The 23,026-nt window shown below is 43.3% G+C and overlaps 1 protein-coding gene across 3 annotated transcripts in view; it reads left to right on the top strand.

Annotated features, from left to right (window-relative positions):
* The window catches only part of FGGY (FGGY carbohydrate kinase domain containing), a 298,106-nt gene that overhangs the window by 74,669 nt on the left and 200,411 nt on the right, over positions 1-23,026 (top strand). For all 3 annotated transcript variants that reach the window (XM_075320405.1, XM_075320406.1, XM_075320407.1), the window contains exon 6: positions 5,528-5,643. In XM_075320405.1, coding sequence (XP_075176520.1) covers positions 5,528-5,643 — 116 coding nt within the window. The remainder of the gene's footprint in view (positions 1-5,527; positions 5,644-23,026) is intronic.

Raw genomic sequence — 23,026 nt, 5'->3', positions numbered from 1 at the left:
GAGCCACCGACACACGAGCCCGGATCCGAGCACCACAATTAAAGCCTTGGGGTGATCTCTGGCACCACAATCAGAGCCTTGAGGTGACCTCTGGCACCACAATCAGAGCCTTGGGGTGACCTCTAGCATCACAATCGGGGGGCACCCGCTCCCTCTGATAGCTACATTTACGATAATTTTTTTTGGAGAGTATGAGGTGGGTGTTCTTTTTCTGGACAGGGTCTTCTGCTGTCTGTGTCATGCCTGGTCCCATACTGTGCCCGGTGCTGCGGTGGTGTAGGTATCCATACAGTCTTGACTTTCCATATATTTTAAGGCCACAACCTCTTGTTCTCCAGACTCGAACATGAAAATATTTCCAACTATAAAAATGTGGAATCCCAAATAATGGTAGAATTTCTGGTCTCAGCCGCTCGGTAATCAACACCCTCATCTCACTGAATAAAATGGAGATTTCTTTATCCCTGGCACAACATCCATCTATAATTGAAAACTTGCAGGGACTGAAATTCTCCTCCGGCCTGCAAAACCAAATTTCCTCTAAGAAGCTGAGGATTCCTGAATATTAATCCCCGTCTCATGTCCCGACTTAACTCCGCACATATCTCGCTGGAAGTCGTGCGCCGCACTGGTGATGTGAGCACATTCTGGACCGTTGTGAAACCACAGGATACATTGTGCCGTCGCTGCACAGATTACTGTGTTCCGTTTACGATGGTGAAATGAGGGGAAATATTTTCTTTTTCCGCTGACGAGAATGAATTCAATGTATAGTTCTGCTCTTTATGGTGGGTAATTTTGTAGGCGCTGTATCTTAAAGCAATGCACGTGTTTCCAATTACTGCAAAGGGTAAAACGGACATGCAGGATTGGTGAAAAGCTGAGTGACAGGAATTAATGGCATAGAAGCAGCCCGTGGCTTTGCTTTAGGGGATCCAGTTTGGGGGAAGGAATATTTTATCTTGGCTATGAACTTCCTTTCCTGCAAGGAATGGATGGCTGTGTACCCCCAAACAGTGCCGGATGCAGTGGGACACTCCAGAAATTAGAAGTCGCCCCGCTGTCCCTGGAAGCCGGGGACAATTTTAGATATATTGTGGCCCTGGACAAAATAAAACATGGGGCCCCAAATTCTAACACATTGCCCCATCACAGAGAAGCATTCCTTCCTGTCGCTCAATGTTGGGGGGTTTGGTAGTTGGGTGTGTGAAACGAGCATTAGTGACCCTTAGGGGGGCCAATTTCTGGCTGATCGAGTGCATGTACATTTTCGTCATAGACCCCATCTTTTCTATATACCCCCTAGCAGTCATACTAGCTCCGTTCCAACCGGCCGTCCGCTCCGTTCCAACTGGCCATTCGCTCCATTCCAACTGGCCATCCGCTCCGTTCCAACCGGCCATCCGCTCCATTCCAACTGGCCATTCACTCTGTTTCAACCGGCCAGCTGCTCCGTTCCAACCAGCTGTCCGCTCCGTTCCAACCGGCCATCCGCTCCGTTCCAACCGGCCGTCCGCTCCGTTCCAACCGGCCATTCACTCCATTCCAACTAGCCGTCCGCTCCATTTCAACCGGCCGGCCACTCCTCTCCAACCGGCCATCCGCTCCGTTCCAACCGGGCATCCGCTACGTTCCAACTGGCCATTCGCTTCATTCCAACTAGCCATCCGCTCCATTCCAACCGGCCGGCCACTCCTCTCCAACCGGCCGTCCACTCCATTCCAACCAGCCATGTGATCTGCTCCATTCCAACCGGCCATCCGCTCCATTCCAACCGGCCGGCCGCTCCGTTCCAACCAGCCGTCTGCTCTGTTACAACCAGCCGTCCGCCCCGTTCCAACCAACCATCTGCTCCATTCCAACCGGCCATCTGCTGCTTTCCAACCGGCCGTCCACTCCTTTCCAACCGAACATCCAGCTCTCAAGATCGGCAAGGGGCACAGTGTTGAGATCCCAAATTATCACCAACCCTATGTGCTTAGATGGGAATACCCCTTTAATAACTACCAACATGACCGCCATCACAATTCTCACATTACTTCTTACCCAGCTTTCTATAGAATTGGCTTTTTAACTTCAGATTGTGCATTATTTTATGCTAATTACATTGAATTTAGTTTGGTTTATGTAAAGCTTTTTTTGTTGATGATTTATAGGGACTTTTTCAGGACAACATAGGGGGCGCTGTTATCAGAAAATGTTTAATTCTAGACTGTAATATCAAGTGTCTGGATAATACTCCGAGATCCCAGTAAAGAATCTCCTATTAGAAACATATTTGTTTTTATTATGTAAACTCCTTTTATTTTGTAAAGCGCCATGGAATAAATGGCATAATAATAATAAATAATAATAATAATATCATTGGAAGGAGGGGAAATACAGCAGCAAATGTGGACCCAGATCTACACAAAAAAATCCATTAGCACCTTTTTTATGCAAAAGCTTCATTCTGATATTTCTGAATTTGTCACTTCGGAATCATAAATGATACATGAAGACTACTTGTTACTTCATCTCCTCGGTTCCTGCTCACATTATCCACAGTCTGGTGAACGGAATAAATAAATCATGTTGTTAAAAAAAAAGAATTACACGAATAAGATATATGTATAGAAGAGAAACCAGAGTCTCCTCCCAGCTGTATGTAACAAGAATGGACAGAACGAAAAAGAAATCTCTACTTATTGGAAAATGAAAAGTCATCTAATTTTCTAAACTACTTAGACCCCGAGTCATTGTTTGCACTTTCTTTTAGACTGACACTTGGGGTACAGGATAGTGATGGTGACACTTGGGATCAAGGTCGGCATCAGCACCCGGCATACCCGGGCAAGTGCCGGGGCCCTGGACAGCTAGGGGGCCCCACTTGTCATTAGCAGAGGTGGTAATGTATTCTGCGGCCCCTGGGCCGATTTCCGGGAACCGCAGTGCTCAAATCGGCAGCTGCACTTTCCTGGCTGCCGGCCCTTTAAATCCACACTTACACACCACGTTCATTGCTGAATGCTGCGTGCAGGGGAATTAAAGTTTATTTGTAGTCAGAGCTAGCTCAATGAAGAGAGAAAGGAGCCGCAGCGCCAGTGCCACCCCAGGCTGTATGCCACCCCCCCCAGTGCTGTATACCCCCCAGATGTTGTATGTCCTCTCACCCCAGTGCTGTATACCCACCAGAGCTGTATGTCCCCCCCACCCCAGTGCTGTATACCCCCAGAGGCTGTATGTTCCCCCACTCCAGTGCTGTATACCCACCAGAGCTATATGTCCCCCCCACCCCAGTGCTGTATACCCACCAGAGCTGTATGGCCCCCCACCCCAATGCTGTATACCCTCCAGAGCTGTATGTTCCCCCACCCCAGTGCTGTATACCCCCCCAGAGGCTGTATGTTCCCCCACTCCAGTGCTGTATACCCACCAGAGCTATATGTCCCCCCACCTCAGTGCTGTATACCCACCAGAGCTGTATGTCCCCCCACCCCAGTGCTGTATACCCACCAGAGCTGTATGTCCCCCCACTCAAGTGCTGTATACCCCCCCAGAGGCTTATGTTCCCCCACTCCAGTGCTGTATACCCACCAGAGCTATATGTCCCCCCACCTCAGTGCTGTATACCCACCAGAGCTGTATGTCCCCCCACCCCAGTGCTGTATACCCACCAGAGCTGTATGTCCCCCCACCCCAGTGCTGTATACCCCCCAGAGCTGTATGTCCCTCCACCCCAGTGCTGTACACCCCCCCCCAGAGCTGTATGTCCCCCCACCCCAGTGCTGTATACTTCCCCAGAGCTGTATGTCCCCCCACCCCAGTGCTGTATACCCCCAGTGCTGTATGTCCCCCCACCCCAGTGCTGTATATCCACCAGAGGCTGTATGTCCCCCCATCCCAGTGCTGAATACCCCCCAGAGGCTGTATGTTCCCCCACTCCAGTGCTGTATACCCCCCAGAGCTGTATGTCCCCCCACCCCAGTGCTGTATACCCACCAGAGCTGTATGTCCCCCCACCCCAGTGCTGTATACCCCCCAGAGCTGTATGTCCCTCCACCCCAGTGCTGTACACCCCCCCCAGAGCTGTATGTCCCCCCCACCCCAGTGCTGTATACCCCCAGAGGCTGTATGTTCCCCCACTCCAGTGCTGTATACCCACCAGAGCTATATGTCCCCCCCACCCCAGTGCTGTATACCCACCAGAGCTGTATGGCCCCCCACCCCAATGCTGTATACCCACCAGAGCTATATGTCCCCCCACCTCAGTGCTGTATACCCACCAGAGCTGTATGTCCCCCCACCCCAGTGCTGTATACCCACCAGAGCTGTATGTCCCCCCACTCAAGTGCTGTATACCCCCCCAGAGGCTTATGTTCCCCCACTCCAGTGCTGTATACCCACCAGAGCTATATGTCCCCCCACCTCAGTGCTGTATACCCACCAGAGCTGTATGTCCCCCCACCCCAGTGCTGTATACCCACCAGAGCTGTATGTCCCCCCACCCCAGTGCTGTATACCCCCCAGAGCTGTATGTCCCTCCACCCCAGTGCTGTACACCCCCCCCCAGAGCTGTATGTCCCCCCACCCCAGTGCTGTATACTTCCCCAGAGCTGTATGTCCCCCCACCCCAGTGCTGTATACCCCCAGTGCTGTATGTCCCCCCACCCCAGTGCTGTATATCCACCAGAGGCTGTATGTCCCCCCATCCCAGTGCTGAATACCCCCCAGAGGCTGTATGTTCCCCCACTCCAGTGCTGTATACCCCCCAGAGCTGTATGTCCCCCCACCCCAGTGCTTAATACCCCCCAGAGGCTGTATGTTCCCCCATCCCAGTTCTGAATACCCCCCAGAGGCTGTATGTTCCCCCACTCCAGTGCTGTATACCCACCAGAGCTATATCTCCCCCCACCCCAGTGCTGTATACCCACCAGAGCTATATGTCCCACCCACCCCAGTGCTGTATACCCCCCCATAGATGTATGCCCCTCATCACAGTAATATATTTGCCCCCCAGTAATGTGTATGCTCTCAGCCTCCCTTGTGATGTATATACAGCAGTCTGTGTACTCACACTGTGCACGGCCAGGTCTGTCAGTGACGGCCATCATGCAGTGCGGCACAGCCACATGCCCGGCAGGAGTGGGACAGGAGACAATTAGGGGAGGTGAGTGAGGCTTCTGACGACTTCCCCATATTAAGAATACCTGTGTTTTTGTGTGCATGTATGATGTGTATCTATGTATGTCAGTGTATATGACTGTGTATATATTTATGTCTATTTATATGTATTGTTGTGAAATTGTCTTCAAATATCTATATGTACGCCTGCCTGTATGTATTTGTGTATGTGTGTGTTTGTGTGTGGATGGGGCCCACTGAGAATCTCTCGCTCCGGGGTCTGCTTGGGATAGAGGATACTGACACTCGGGGTACAGGATAGTGGCACCACCCTCTGGGCACAATATACTGTATTTATTTTCAGTGTTGCAGCCATATCTGCTATTAATTCTTTATATATTGCTTGTTTTGCCCCTTTGCTCAGATCTCTTTGTACTTTGGTCTGTAAATGGACGTATTCCTCAGACCAAGGATGGGATGACAGTTTCTGGAAGGAGATTGGACTAGAAGATATTATAGAAGACAACTACTCAAAAATAGGTAAGACACCCCTCTGGGGACTGTGTAAGATGCCATTAGCGGATGATACTATTGGAGGGGAACAAAGTAACTCAGAGAAGACTGGACGGAACAGTGACATAGTTCAGGGGACTCCGGAGCTTCTATTTCCAGGTCACCTTCATGGTGATACATTCTTATTTGTTATTTATTATATCAGAGCCACAGCTGATGCAATGTATCTATTTCTACTGACGTTTGTACAGAGAGAATGTCTGGCGTATTTGCTTTATTTATATAATATCATTTTTAGTAAAATTGCAGCGGAAATCTGTTACAAGAGGGAAGGAAGTTGTTAAGAAAGGGGAAGCGAGTGTGAGCATCTGCTGTAGTGTTTAGGTCAGCAGCGGCTCGAGTTCTGCTCCGGAGTGTGTTCATAAAGGACAAAACAAACTGAAATAAAGATATCAACGCTCAACATATTAACCTATAAACCTGTCACCTTCTCCTCCGCAACATCATATATTGTATCATACACAGAGTATTAGTCATGTCTGCTGGACCTGTGGGACATTTTATCAGTCACTGTGCCAGCAAGAAATAAATCAACTGAAAAAAACACTATAATACTGCCCCTATGTACAAGAATCTTAACTACTATATAACTACTATAATACTGTCCCTATGTACAAGAATATAACTACTATAATACTGCTCCTATGTACAAGAATATAACTACTATAATACTGCCCCTATGTACAAGAATATAACTACTATAATACTGCCCCTATGTATAAGAATATAACTACTATAATACTGTCCCTATGTACAAGAATCTTAACTACTATATCGCAGTGTGGAAGTAGAAAAATATAGCACTCACCAGATTGCTTTGCTGTGCAGGATCCCGTTTATTAAACAGCGGAGGTTACATGTGCGGAGGGGGCTGGTGGGGAGAGGGAGTGAATGCCGTGGCAGACGACGGCCGTTTCGCACCTGTCCGGTGCTTCAGCTGAAGCACCGGACAGGTGCGAAACGGCCGTCGTCTGCCACGGCATTCGCTCCCTCTCCCCACCAGCCCCCTCCGCACATGTAACCTCCGCTGTTTAATAAACGGGATCCTGCACAGCAAAGCAATCTGGTGAGTGCTATATTTTTCTACTTCCACACTGCGTTATTTGCTACCTCTGGATATAAGCACCCCAGTGTTTGCCTCTAGCCTCTGAATACGAGACTTTCTCCTATATTGGATGGATTGGCTGGCTATATGCTAAGTAGTGCCCTGGAATCTCTCTCACACTCTTAACTACTATATAACTACTATAATACTGCCCCTATGTACAAGAATATAACTACTATAATACTGTCCCTATGTACAAGAATATAACTACTATAATACTGCCCCTATGTACAAGAATATAACTACTATAATACTGCTATGTACAGAAATATAACTACTATAATACTGTCTCCTATGCACAATAATATAACTACTATAATACTGCCTCTATGTACAAGAATATAACTACTATAATACTGCCCCTATGTACAAAAGTATAACTACTATAATACTGCCCCTATGTACAAGAATAAAACTACTATAATTCTGCCCCTATGTACAAGAATATAACTACTATAATACTGCCATTATGTAAAAGAATATAACTGCTATAATACTGCCCCTATGTACAAGAATATAACTACTATAATAATACCCCAATGTATAAGAATATAACTACTATAATACAGCCCCTATGTACAAGAATATAACTACTATAATACTGCCCCTATGCACAAGAATATAACTACTATAATACTGCCCTTATATACAAGAATATAACTGCTATAATACTGCCCCTGTGTACAGGAATATAACTACTATAATACTGCCCCTATGTACAGGAATATAACTACTATAATACTGCCCCTATGTACAAGAATATAACTACTATAATACTGCCCCCTATGTACAAGAATATAACTACTATAATACTGCCCCTATGTACAAGAATATAACTACTATAATACTGCCCCCTATGTACAAGAATATAACTACTATAATACTGCCCCTATGTACAAGAATATAACTACTATAATACTGCCCCTATGTACAAGAATATAACTACTATAATACTGCCCCTATGTACAAGAATATAACTACTATAATACTGCCTCTATGTACAAGAATATAACTACTATAATATTGCCCCTATGTACAAGAATATAACTACTATAATATTGCCCCTATGTACAAGAATATAACTACTATAATACTGCCCCTATGCACAAGAATATAACTACTATAATACTGCCCTTATATACAAGAATATAACTGCTATAATACTGCCCCTGTGTACAGGAATATAACTACTATAATACTGCCCCTATGTACAGGAATATAACTACTATAATACTGCCCCTATGTACAAGAATATAACTACTATAATACTGCCCCCTATGTACAAGAATATAACTACTATAATACTGCCCCTATGTACAAGAATATAACTACTATAATACTGCCCTTATATACAAGAATATAACTGCTATAATACTGCCCCTGTGTACAGGAATATAACTACTATAATACTGCTCCTATGTACAAGAATATAACTACTATAATACTGCCCCTATGTACAAGAATATAACTACTATAATACTGCCCCTATGTATAAGAATATAACTACTATAATACTGTCCCTATGTACAAGAATCTTAACTACTATATCGCAGTGTGGAAGTAGAAAAATATAGCACTCACCAGATTGCTTTGCTGTGCAGGATCCCGTTTATTAAACAGCGGAGGTTACATGTGCGGAGGGGGCTGGTGGGGAGAGGGAGTGAATGCCGTGGCAGACGACGGCCGTTTCGCACCTGTCCGGTGCTTCAGCTGAAGCACCGGACAGGTGCGAAACGGCCGTCGTCTGCCACGGCATTCGCTCCCTCTCCCCACCAGCCCCCTCCGCACATGTAACCTCCGCTGTTTAATAAACGGGATCCTGCACAGCAAAGCAATCTGGTGAGTGCTATATTTTTCTACTTCCACACTGCGTTATTTGCTACCTCTGGATATAAGCACCCCAGTGTTTGCCTCTAGCCTCTGAATACGAGACTTTCTCCTATATTGGATGGATTGGCTGGCTATATGCTAAGTAGTGCCCTGGAATCTCTCTCACACTCTTAACTACTATATAACTACTATAATACTGCCCCTATGTACAAGAATATAACTACTATAATACTGTCCCTATGTACAAGAATATAACTACTATAATACTGCCCCTATGTACAAGAATATAACTACTATAATACTGCTATGTACAGAAATATAACTACTATAATACTGTCTCCTATGCACAATAATATAACTACTATAATACTGCCTCTATGTACAAGAATATAACTACTATAATACTGCCCCTATGTACAAAAGTATAACTACTATAATACTGCCCCTATGTACAAGAATAAAACTACTATAATTCTGCCCCTATGTACAAGAATATAACTACTATAATACTGCCATTATGTAAAAGAATATAACTGCTATAATACTGCCCCTATGTACAAGAATATAACTACTATAATAATACCCCAATGTATAAGAATATAACTACTATAATACAGCCCCTATGTACAAGAATATAACTACTATAATACTGCCCCTATGCACAAGAATATAACTACTATAATACTGCCCTTATATACAAGAATATAACTGCTATAATACTGCCCCTGTGTACAGGAATATAACTACTATAATACTGCCCCTATGTACAGGAATATAACTACTATAATACTGCCCCTATGTACAAGAATATAACTACTATAATACTGCCCCCTATGTACAAGAATATAACTACTATAATACTGCCCCTATGTACAAGAATATAACTACTATAATACTGCCCCCTATGTACAAGAATATAACTACTATAATACTGCCCCTATGTACAAGAATATAACTACTATAATACTGCCCCTATGTACAAGAATATAGCTGCTATAATACTGCCCCTATGTACAGGAATATAACTACTATAATACTGCCCCTATGTACAAGAATATAACTACTATAATACTGCCCCTATGTACAAGAATATAACTACTATAATACTGCCCCTATGTACAAGAATATAACTACTATAATACTGCCTCTATGTACAAGAATATAACTACTATAATATTGCCCCTATGTACAAGAATATAACTACTATAATATTGCCCCTATATACAAGAATATAACTACTATAATACTGCCCCCTATGTACAAGAATATAACTGCTATAATACTGCCCCTATGTACAAGAATATAACTGCTATAATACTGCCCCTATGTACAAGAATATAACTGCTATAATACTGCCCCTATGTACAAGAATATAACTGCTATAATACTGCCCCTATGTACAAGAATATAACTGCTATACTCCACTCCTACGTTGTGTCATTATCGCATTGTACTATTGGAGGAAGCAGACTTTCTCCTGCTCGCTCTGGATAGAGCACACTTCTATAGTTTGCTCCTCCTCCGTCCTCCGGGGAGTGTACAGGTGTTATATTTGTGGGGTGTCTGCTGCAGCCACACTTGTTTATCCTGTGAGTGCCCCGTTTGTACTGATTTGTGATGTGTTTTCGGAGGGAGCGGTGTCGGAATCGCAGCACCTAGACGCTGCGCTCCTTTCATCCGCAGCTGCCAGTCTATGCATTGGAGCAGGTTTGAAGTTAATTATTTATGAAGTGTCAATTAGGGCATAATGTGCTGATTGTGCTGTGTATCTAAACACAGTCAGGTGGCCGGCGGCTGCTGCAGAGCTTTATGGAGGCAGATTGGCCTTACTGACGGCTTCTCTTTTTTCATTTTTGCACAGAAACGGCTCTGAATAATAAAGATCTATTCAAATAGAGCAAAAATAGTGAGTTTTTTAATTAATAGTAATTCTATAGACACGGTAATTTGTCTACAATGTGTGATCACACTTGATAATGAATTGCTATTAATTTTTCATACCTTATGGCACAATAAGTGCCTCTTAAAGGGAACCAACCACCAGGATTTTGCTATATGAGGTTCCGGCAGCGCCATACTGGCAGTAAGACGCTGAATCCAGGCATACCTGTTATAGAAAGATTGGATGCTTCATTGCAGAAATATCTTTAATCAAAACTGCAGAAATTCACTGCACTTTGATTGACAGGTGCAATGGGGCGGGTCTTTGTGGGTCGGGTCCTCACTGTAAAAGTCTTCCTCCAGCTTCCTTTATGATCTGCCCCCTTTTCTTCATTGCTGCTGTTGGCGGCGCGTGTGCATTGACACAGTAATTCTGTCTTCAATAAAATGGAGCAGGTTTGTGCATGCACGTACCACGATCCCCGGCGCCATGTGCCATTTTATTGAACACACTGCGGTTAAGTCTAGGAGCGGTATTGGCGCATGTGCGGATTTTTTCTTTTACATCCGCGCACGCTCCCTTGCCGCTCATAGTCTTCACCGTAGTGTGAATTTTAAGAATTTTTATTTTTTACAATTAAATAAAAAAATTATTCCCCTTCCTTCACAAAAATAATTGCACAAATAAATGAAAAAACAGCACAGTCACTTGTCACAAGCAAGCACACTGTCTGTAACCGACAATAATTTCAGATTTTTAAAAACAAAAAATATTGTTTTGGCTTGCTGCTGCTTCCTAATGCATTAAGAATAGAGGATAAAAAATACGATTCAAATTACTGTCACTAATTTCAGATTTTTTTCCTTTAATATTGTTCTGGGTTGCTGCTGCTGCTGCTTTCTAGTGCATTGAGAATAGGGACAAAATATGATTCAAATAACTGTCACTAATTTCAGATTTATTTATTTTTTAAATATTGTTCTGGCTTTCTGCTGCATTGGATTGCATTAAGAATAGGGAAAAAAAAATTATGATTCAAATAACTCTCACTAATTTCAGATTTTTTCCTTTATTATTGTTATGGCTTGCTGCTGCTTTCTAGTGCATTAAGAATAGGGAAATAAATTATGATTCAAATAACTCACTAATTTCAGAATTGTTTAAAATATTGTTCAGGGTTGATGCTGCTTTCTAGTGCATTAAGAATAGGGAAAAAAATTTGATTCAAATAACTGTCATTAATTTCAGATTTATTTATTTTTTTTAAATATTGTTCTGGCTTGCTGCTGCTTTCTAGTGCATTAAGAATAGGAAAAAAATCTTTTGAATCAAATGCAGCAAGACAGATGCCAGCGACACAATATCCCTGATCAATCAGTGGTACAATTGTTGGCAGCTGTCCTATCTCTCCTCCATCAATTAAATCTCTGTATTATTCCCAGATTATTATATTCATCTTCTTCAGTGCTGCAGTTGTACAGCATATTACTGTCTTTTAGGGCTTTTTCTTCCTTGCTGAGCTCAGACTTCTGACATCCTCTCAGTACTTTAAATCACACCAAATTGTCTGCTGTATTCCCTTCCTTGGCTTTTATACAGGCTATGATGGCTCTTATAATTGGCTGCACTATACCATGTGATGTGATAGCTGCAAGACATTATGTGGAAGCCCGAGTGGTTGTGCATAAAGTCATGTCAGCCTTTTGTGTCTGATGCAGTCTTCCTCAATTTAAAAAGGGCAATGGGCAGTTTCGGGGGATTTGTGCAAATAAAAAGAAAATCATAGGGACCTGAGAATTTTATAAAATTTGACTTGAGTTCGATTGACATTGAATCAATTCACTCATCTCTAGACTGTGTCCTTCTATTAAGGTCAGCACACTCCTGAAATACTCTGTGCTGCTGTGCTGGGACACTATGATACTCGTATATCACATTATTTACTCTTCTTCATTTCTGAAGATTTAAATAGGAAAATAATGGAAAAATCAGTTTGAAAAAAAGTCCCCTGCTTCCCTTTGCGGATCTGGGGTTCTAAGATCCCGTGGAGAGAAGCAGAAATGTTCCAGGGCGCTTCTATTAATATTAGATACGTTTTACTTCTCCATTTTGATCTTTTTTTTTTTTTTACATATTTGCAGGATACATGTTTTTATATAACCCTCTGCAGACTGTTACTAGTAATGAGAGGTTCACCTACCAGTAATAGCAATATGGGCTTTATAAACCACGAGTGGTTATGATGGTTTGCAACAGAAGAAGACATTCACAGCAAAGATTCCCTTTTTTATATATATATATATCTATATATATATATATAGATATATATAGATATATATATATATATATATATATATATATATATATATATATATATATATATATATATATATATATATATATATAGATATATATTTGTGTGTCTGCACATATATTCACTGGAGATGAATGAGCGCTAAAACGCTCAAGTGCCTGGTACTTGAATCCAGCAAATCAGATGTTCACACGGGCTCGAGTCTAGTACTGAGTGTAATGGAAGTCAACGGGAAACTTGAGTGTTTTTCCAGAAGAGCCTAACAGGAGGGCTGGGGAGGCCGGAAACAGCCCTAAAATGAAATGGGAACAGCAAGGGAAGACTCCTGGATGCTCCTGAGAACTAAATAAATGATTTAAAAAACAGTATGGTGCCCCCCCTATTTTTGATAACCAGCTAAGGTAAAACAGACAGCTGGGGGCTGGTATTATCAGGCTGAGAAGGTCCATGGTTATTTGACTCTTCCCAGTTTAAAAATAGCAGCCCACAGCCACCCCAGAAGTGGTACATCACACTAGATGCTCCAATTCTGGCACTTTGACCGGTTCTTCCTGATTGCCCTGGTGTGATGGCAATCAGGGTAATCTTTTTGGGGGGTTGATGTCAGATGTGTAGTGTCAGCTGGCATGAAACCCAGGGGTTAGTAATGTAGAGACGTCTATCAGACACCCCCATTAATTACATGGCAACTGGCATGGAACCCAGGGGTTAGTAATGGAAAGACGTCTATCAGACACTCCCATTACTAACGTGGCAACTGGCATGGAACCCAGGAGTTAGTAATGGAAAGACGTCTATCAGACACTCCCATTACTAACGTGGCAATTGGCATGAAACCCAGGGATTATTAATGGAAAAACGTCTATCAGACACTCCCATTACTAACATGGCAGCTGGCATGAAACCCAGGGATTAGTAATGGAGAGACTTCTATCAGACACCCCCATTACTAACCATATAATGAAAGACACACACAGGAAAAAATAGTTTATATGAATTAAAATTCCCCCCAAACTATGTCTCGTTCACCAATTTATTGTAAAAAAAAATCCCACACAGCTCTGTTGTAGTCCTTGTTCCCCTGTGAGTAGCAGTAAAGTACAGCTTTATATAGGCACCAGGTGCTCATCGGACAACTTATACAGTGCTTAGCATAAATGAGTACACCCCCAACAGATTTGTCAGAAGCCTTTCAGAATAAACATTTTCTATGGGATACTATACTATTGAATAGTCCCCCAAATGTAGGCCATTCACTGCAAACATGATTTGTTATTTTGAACACCCCAAAAAAGTAATTTTCCGAGCAAATTCATTCAAGACCATGATTATTAAGACCAAATAACAAAATTCAACCACAAGTAAGTCTAATTCATTACACAAGTGTCCAGCAAACAGGTGACTATAAAAGGAGTTATTTCACAAAGAAAACCCTTCATATTTCACGCCGGGTCTCCAACTAATGCTACAGCCAGGACCCGGCTCTCACCACCAAGCGCCCCTCCCAGTAGTCTAACCCCCTGAATACTGCGATCAGTGCGATCTCAGCATTCAGGAGGCAGGGAGAGGGATCTCTTACCTCTCCTTGGTGATCGGGTCCCTGTAATGCGATCACAGGGACCTGATCACTGCCATGGTAACCAATGACAACCCCGGGTTACTGAGCTACGGGGAGCTTCACACACCATGCTGTATGCATGTTGTGTGAGACGAAGTGCTGCTCTATAATCCCCTGTAGTGATAAAGCATTGCAGGGATTATAGAAAACAGGAAAAATAACAACCAAAAATGCCACATTGGTACTAGGCCTAAAATTATATTTTTGTAATAGATTTTGCAGTAATATAGATTTTTAATATAGATTGTTGCACTAATATGTTTAGTAACATTAGAGCAGAAAAGTTACTTTTTAAGCTTTTCTATTTACCGATCACATTCTGGTAATTCTAGCGATATATCAGAATATACAAGGTCAATATTCCCGAAAAGAAGAAGAATACCATTTTATATTTCTAAGCAGAGACAATACTTTCATAACCGTACAGGACGGGAGCGACTCCAATATCGCTGGCCCCCAGGAAAAATTAAAAAAGAAATAAAATAAATATATATATATACAGTGTGTCTATATATATATATGTATATATATATATATATATATATATTTATATTTATATATATATATATATATCTATATATATATATATATATATATATGAATGTATATGTGTATATATATATATATATATATATATGTATATATATATATATATATATATATATATATATGATCAACTCCAGCTACAGAGACAGAAGTAGCAGAATATTTCTCTTCGTCTTCCTCACATTACTCGCTGCTACCGAGGTCACATTTAATTCCATGTTGTCCGGCTCGAGAGTTGGCCGGATGTGTGACCATTGTGTGCCCGGTATTGTAGTCTGGGGGGGCTAGTTACTGTAAGTGGCCCCTGCGCGGATCATTTTCCGCTCTCCTGTAGCGCGGTCTCGTCCTCCTGCGGTGTTTTCTTGGTATATTTCGGCCCCCGCTGTTTGTCTGGTTGCACAGAGCGGTGTGTGATGTGGTGACTCGTTGACGTTCGCTGCTCCGGTCTGTGAGGCTTGTGGTTGGCTTTGACCTTTTCTTTGATTGAGAAGTATTAAAAAGCCAGACAGATTACAGGACTATTATAGGTCAGGAGTGTAACTCGGAATATGGCGATCCCTATGGGTGTCTCGTGTAGAATGGGGAGAGCCACAAAGAGGTGTTTCGGTATCTTCAGAAATAAGCGCTTATGCACCAACACTGTATCATTACTATAATTTTAATGTCCAAATATTATCAAATCCAGCATATGACATGGACAAGGTTAAAGAGGTTTTTCAGACTCCATATTAACTCCTGCAGTTACTCTAGGGGACTTTCAATTGCAAAATCCTGACGGTGTGCACTATGCAAACTGTCAGGATTCCCTTCTATTTCCTGACTGTTAGTATACAATTTGCAACCAGCTTGTCATCCGCTCCTCTCAATAGAATATGAAGAGAAGCAGTAAACCTTACTAGTCTGCTCCTGACCACAACAATGCAACTTGCATGCTTGAAGTCATAACAAGACTGCCCATTAAGCTGGAAACAGTGGAGACTCATGACAGTGTGTACTATGTTCACTGTCAGGATTTGACAATCTGCAGTTACATTAAAGGAAATCTGTCACAAGGTTTTTGCTCCCCCACCTGAGAGCAGCATAATGTAGAGACAGAGACCCTGATTCCAGCGATGTGTCACTTACTGAGCTGTTTGCTCTCATTTTGATAAAATCAATGTTTTCTCTGCTGCAGATCCAGCAGTTATACAGAACTCATGAATATGTTGGACTACCTGCACACGCCAAGTGGCACTGTAATGATAATCTACTGCTGATTAAACAGTGATTTTATCAAAACTACACTAAGCAGCCCAGTAAGTGACACATCGCTGGAATAAGGATCTCTGACCCTACGATATGCTGCTCTCAAATTAAGTGGCAAAAACCTGGTAACAGATTCCCTTTAAAGGCACCCTTTTCTAATTCTTGGCTGCAGCCCTGTTTTTTTCAGTGGGTGGCATATGGTACAGATTGAAACCATCACTGTTGCCGATATTTTCCTTGCAGATTTTGGTACAAAAAAAAGTGCAGTTGCAAAATTGTCAGTTGTTTCTTCGTTTTTTCCCCAACGTTTTTCCTATCAGGATGCAAAAATAAAGAGCATCAAAAAATGCAACACCGTGGCAAAAAACATGTTTTTTTCTGCAGCATTTTTTCCTGCCAAGATATGCAGTTTTAGGTCCCATTCACACGTCAGTGATAAAAATGCATGTTTTTCACAGTCCGTGGTGTAGGTGCGTATGTGTGTGCGTGTTCCATGTGTGTGTTCAGCGTGTGCTGTCAGTGTGCTATCTGTGATAGTATATGGACAGCAGGAACTTCTATACTCACCTGTTCCCGGCCGCTGCTGTCTCCCTCGCTGCTGCTGCTGCTTCCGGGTCCGCGGTGTAGTAAATATTCATGAGCATGATGATCGGGACCCAGAAGCAAGGCTGGAGACAGGTGAGTATAAAAAATCATTTTATTTCAAAGACCCGTGTTTTCTCTGGTACATGTCACACGGATCACATCAGTGTGCGGTCCATGTGGCACCCATGCTGCCAAAGAAAAACGGACATGTCGCCGAGTGGAGCACATGGACACACGTGCGCTCCACACGGACACAGGCCGTGAGAAACCACATGTGTGCACAGACCCATTGATTTTAATGGGTCTAGGTATGTCCGTGTCTCCGGTACGCATGAAAACGACCGTCACACGTACTGGAAGGGGGCCTTAGGTGCAGAAAATCTGCAAACAAATCTGCAACATGAGCACATCCCTCACTCTACATGTCCCTGGCTCAGCCTGACATTTTGTAAATATTATATATAGGTTTTTTGCCACATTTCAAACCCTCTTTTGTAGTATTCGCTCATCAATTCTCCTCTTTCCATCTTGTCCTAGTTGGTTCATGGCTGTTCCATGAGTAGCAACATTATGAATTGATTTAGCCGGGATTCCAGGGTCTCTGCAGACAGTCTTATACCCTTTAGACTGCTTGTGCTTAGTGATAATATTATTTCTGGACCGCTCACACTGTTGTCTTGTTTTACCAAAAAGAACAAAATAAATGTGTCTTTTTTACATGTTCTTAATATTCAGAAGGTGAAAACAATTATGGAGGTGAGAGGGAATAGCTGCAGCCTTCAGAGTGCTCATGTCTACAGTTTCCAGCCAAGCATTCTGCAACACCAGTCGTTTCCCAGATTAGAGTGATACACTGTGGCAAGTCTGCATACACTGTGTGCAGAATTATTAGGCAAATGAGTATGTTGATCACATGATGCTTTTTATACATGTCGTCCTACTCCAAGCTGTATAGGCTGAGAGCCAACTACCAATTAAGTAACTCAGGTGCTGTGCATCTCTGTAATGAGGAGGGGTGCGGTGTAATGGCATCAACACCCTATGTAAGGGGTGCTTAATTATTAGGCAATTTCTTTTCATTTGGCAAAATGGGTCAGAAGAGAGATTTGACGGGCTCTGAAAAGTCCACAATTGTGAGCTGTCTTGCAGAGGGATGCAGCAGTCTTGAAATTGCCAAACTTTTGAAGCGTGATCACCAAACAATCAAGCGTTTCATGGCAAATAGCCAACAGGGTCGCAAGAAGCATGGTGGGCAAAAAGGGCGCAAAATAACTGCCCATGAATGAGGAAAATCAAGCGTGAAGCTGCCAAGATGCCATTTGCCACCAGTTTGGCCATATTTCAGAGCTGCAACGTTACTGGAGTATCAAAAAGCACAAGGTGTGCCATACTCAGGGACATGGCCAAGGTAAGGAAGGCTGAAAACCACCACCTCTGACCAAGATAAAACGTCAAGACTGGGCCAAGAAATATCTTAAGACTGATTTTTCAAATGTTTTATGGACTGATGAAATGAGAGTGACTCTTGATGGGCAGATGGATGGGCCAGAGGCTGGATCAGTAAAGGGCAGAGAGCTCCACTCCGACTCAGACGCCAGCAAGGTGGAGGTGGGCACTGGTATGGGCTGGGATCATCAAAGATCAACTTGTGGGACCTTTTCGGGTTGAGGATGGAGTGAAGCTCAACTCCCAGCCCTACTGCCAGTTTCTGGAAGACAACTTCTTCAAGCAGTGGTACAGGAAGAAGTCGGTATTGTTCTAGAAACACATGATTTTCATGCAGGACAATGCTCCATCACATGCATCCAACTACTCCACAGCGTGGCTGGCTAGTAAAGGTCTAAAAGATGAAAAAATAATGACATGGCCCCCTTGTTCACCTGATCTGAACCCCATAGAGAACCTGTGGTCCCTCATAAAATGTGAGATCTACAGGGAGGGGAAACAGTGCACCTCTGGGAGCAGTGTCTGGAGGCTGTGGTGGTTGCTGCACGCAATGTGGATGGTAAACAGATCAAGCAGTGACAGAATCTATGGATGGTGGCTGCTGAGGGTCATCATAAAGAAAGGGGGCTATATTGTTCACTATTGTTTGGGGTTTTGTTTTTGCATGTCAGAAATGTTTATTTCTAAATTTTGTGCAGTTATATTGGTTTACCTGGTGAAAATAAACAAGTGAGATGGGAATAGATTTGCTTTTTATTAAGTTGCCTAATAATTCTGCACAGTAATAGTTACCTGCACAAACAGATCCTCCTAAGATAGCCAAATCTAAAAAACCCCTCCAACTGCCAAAAATATTAAGCTTTGATATTTATGAGACTTTTGGATTGATTGAGAACATAGTTGTTGATCAATAATAAAAAAAAATCCTCTAAAATACAACTTGCCTAATAATTCTGCACACGGTGTATTATAATGCGGGGGAAACTACTAAAGTCCAAATGCTTGCACTAATCTGTACAGATAATTCCCATTTTACAAAGTTGCACAAAATTGACTTTTTGTTCCACATTGGTAACGTGCGCTCCCCTGGATTGTATTTGGGACTAATCCTTCCCGTACTTTACTTTTCCTTTTTGTTTATAAAAACAAATTTATTACAAAATGTTCCTTTTTTCTTTGCCAGTGGTGTAAAGGCGTCAATGGGCATTTTGTTTGTCTTCATTTCAAAAGCTTTTATTGCAAAAGTTGAATCCCTAAAACTTGTGAGGATTGAACCTGCTCCCAACGCCGTTACTCCAGGAGTATGCGCTTAATCTCATTCCTCACGCGGACTCGTCCCATGACCTCATTGGAAGCCGTACCCCGCCGTACCCCCGACGCCCGTCCCCTTTAAGCTCAGTATGAAAGGAACCTGTAATAAACCCGCCGAGTGTCCGCGTTCACACCTCCACCTCTGCACACAGGTACAATTTTCTTTTACGGTCCTCAGATGTTACATTGTGCGCGGGACTTTTCTCAGTATTTTTCTTGGCTGTTTACATTCATCTAATTTGAAGGAACGTGTTCGTTTACAAGATTTTTTTTAAGGTTTTTTTTTTTTCGTTGATAAAACACTAATTTTTTTTTTTTAGACAGCCGCTGCCGACGATGTTTTTTTACTTTGCAGGTCCGGGTCCCTTAATTAAAGAGTTTCCATGTCGAGGTGAATAGATGCTCAGTTTTCTGCACATTTTATGATATTTTATAACTGGTCTGGATAATAATTTAATTAGGGTCGGGTTTTGTTTTGTTTTTTTAACTGAAAAATGATCACTTGTTCAAAGGGAATGCAGAAACAGAAAAGTGTTGTCACCTACGGCAACATATAAACAAATAAAGAACACAATAGGGCATAACAATAAACAATATGGTTACTATTCCCTTTAATCAAAAGTATGTGAACCCCTCCCAATTACTTAGTTCAGAGATTTCAGCCATAACCAGTAAAAACAGGTGCATAGAATCAAACACACAGCCATGCAATCTCCATAGTAAGGCTGGAGTCACACTTGCGATTAACTCGCACGAGTGCAATGCGAGAAAATCTCGCATTGCACTCGGACCCATGTTAATCAATGAGGCAGCTCTAATCTGCTATTTTTTTCTCGGTCCAAATCGGACTGAGAAAAAAATCGCAGCATGCTGCATTTTGGTGAGTTTCACGTGCGAGTCACTCCAATGAAAGTCTATGGGTGCGTTAAAAAAAAACGGATGGCACACGGACGGCACTCACACCATCCTAGTGACATGCGTTTTTCTAAATACATTTATCGCATGTTGCAGAAAACAATGGAAATGAGTGAGGTCTCACAATGTCGGTCAATCTCTATCTCTGTCAGTCGGTCTCTCTCTCTCGGTCTCTATTTTATCTCTGTCGGTCGGTCTCTCTCTGTCTATGTCGGTCTATCCCTCTCCCCTCCTCTCTCATACTCACCGATCTCCGATCACCTGCACGGCGTTCACACTGCTCCGGTGGCTTTTCCGCTTTTGAAAAAGCCGGCCGCTCATTATTCCATAACGTATTCACTGCTTTCACCGCCCACCGGCGCCTATGATTGGTTGCAGTCAGACACGCCCCCACGCTGAGTGACAGCTTTCTCACCGCAACCAATCACAGCCGCCAGTGGGCGGGTCTATATCGTGCAGTAAATTAAATAAATAAATAATTTTAAAAAAACGGCGTGCGGTTCCCCCCAAATTTCATACCAGCCAGGGTAAAGCCACACGGCTGAAGGCTGGTATTCTTAGGATGGGGTGTTCCACGTTATGGGGAGCTCCCCACCCTAACAATATCAGCCAGCAGCCGCCCAGAATTGCCGCATTCATTAGTATCTGGCTCATCCCGAATTGCCCTGGTGCGGTGACAATCGAGGTAATAAGGAGTTAATGGCAGCCCATAGCTGACACTAAGTCCTAGGTTTATCATGAAAGGCGTGTCCCAGAGATACCTTCCATGATTAACCTGTAAGATAAAGAAAATAAAGACATACACCAAAAAATCCTTTATTTGAAATAAATGACAAAAAAACCCACCCTCTTTCACCACATTATTAAGCCCCCAAATACTCCTCCAGGTCTGACGTAATCCACAGTGGTCCAACGACGCTTTCAGCTCTGCTACATCAGAAGCTGACAGAGAGCAGTCACAGACCACGACCGCTCTCTGTGAGCTCCCCGCAGCGACTGAAGTGAGTCACGCTATCAGCGATGACGTCACTCAGGTTACCCGCGGATCTCAGCGGGAGGACTTCTGCTGTGGCCGCGGGTAACCTCAGTGACGGCACCGCTGATAGCGCAGATCACTTAAGTCACTCAGGGAATTTGCGGTCACCGGTGAGACCTTCACCGGTGAACAAAAATCAGGCCATGACACACAGACAGAGCCGCGGGATGACAGTGAAGTCGGGTGAAGTTCATCCGAGTTCATTCAGATCGCGCGGCTCTGTCTGTGTCTGTTGTCAGCGGCCATTCAGCTCTGCTACATGACTCTGTCTGTGTCTGCGGTCAGCGGCCATTCAGCTCTGCTACATGGCTGTCTGTGTCTGCGGTCAGCGGTCATTCAGCTCTGCTACATGACTCTGTCTGTGGTCAGTGGCTATTCAGCTCTGCTACATGGCTCTGTCTGTGTCTGCGGTCAGCGGCTATTCAGCTCTGCTACATGGCTCTGTCTGTGTCTGCGGTCAGCGGCCATTCAGCTCTGCTACATGGCTCTGTCTGTGTCTGCGGTCAGCGGCCATTCAGCTCTGCTACATGGCTCTGTCTGTGTCTGCTGTCAGCGGCCATTCAGCTCTGCTACATGGCTCTGTCTGTGTCTGCGGTCAGCGGTCATTCAGCTCTGCTACATGGCTCTGTCTGTGTCTGCGGTCAGCGGCCATTCAGCTCTGCTACATGGCTCTGTCTGTGTCTGCTGTCAGCGGCCATTCAGCTCTGCTACATGGTTCTGTCTGTGTCTGCTGTCAGCGGCTATTCAGCTCTGCTACATGGCTCTGTCTGTGTCTGCTGTCAGCGGCCATTCAGCTCTGCTACATGGCTCTGTCTGTGTCTGCTGTCAGCGGCCATTCAGCTCTGCTACATGGCTCTGTCTGTGTCTGCTGTCAGCGGCTATTCAGCTCTGCTACATGGCTCTGTCTGTGTCTGCTGTCAGCGGCCATGTAGCAGAGCTGAAAGGCAGATGACATAGCTGCTGAGAATAAAAACGGATCCCATACGGATCACATACAGATTGCACATCGACTACAATCATGAGAAAAATCACAGAATCGCATTGCTATCATTGCACACGGATCAACACTCGGAAAGAGCTCATGCTACTTTCTAGCATAAGACTCAGTCCGATTTTACACTCGCAAGTGTGATTCCAGCCTAAGGCAATGGTTTATAAAAGGGGCTCTAATGAAGAGCTTAGTGAATTTAAAGGGACCAGTATATAATAAAATTAGTGTTATGGCTGCTATAGGTTCTCCTAGCACAGTAAGAACGATGCCCGTCTTGTAGTAATCCGATGCGCCAGAGCTGAGATATCAAGCTTTGCAGTCACATGCAAATTAGTCTGAAAGTGCATTGGGGGCGTGTCACAGCATTCTGAATACATCACCCCGCCCTAAATGCACTTCCAGGCCAATTTGCATTTGGCTTCAAAGCTTAATATCTCAGATGACTACAAAACAAATATCATTTTTATTATTGTTTCTAGGACCTCTACCTCCAGTTATAGTAGTAAAATCATCCTGACAGGTTTCC

This window comes from Anomaloglossus baeobatrachus, chromosome 8, assembly GCF_048569485.1.
Source record: "Anomaloglossus baeobatrachus isolate aAnoBae1 chromosome 8, aAnoBae1.hap1, whole genome shotgun sequence".
Taxonomy (NCBI): domain Eukaryota; kingdom Metazoa; phylum Chordata; class Amphibia; order Anura; family Aromobatidae; genus Anomaloglossus; species Anomaloglossus baeobatrachus.
This window is presented reverse-complemented; position numbering and strand designations above follow the sequence as displayed.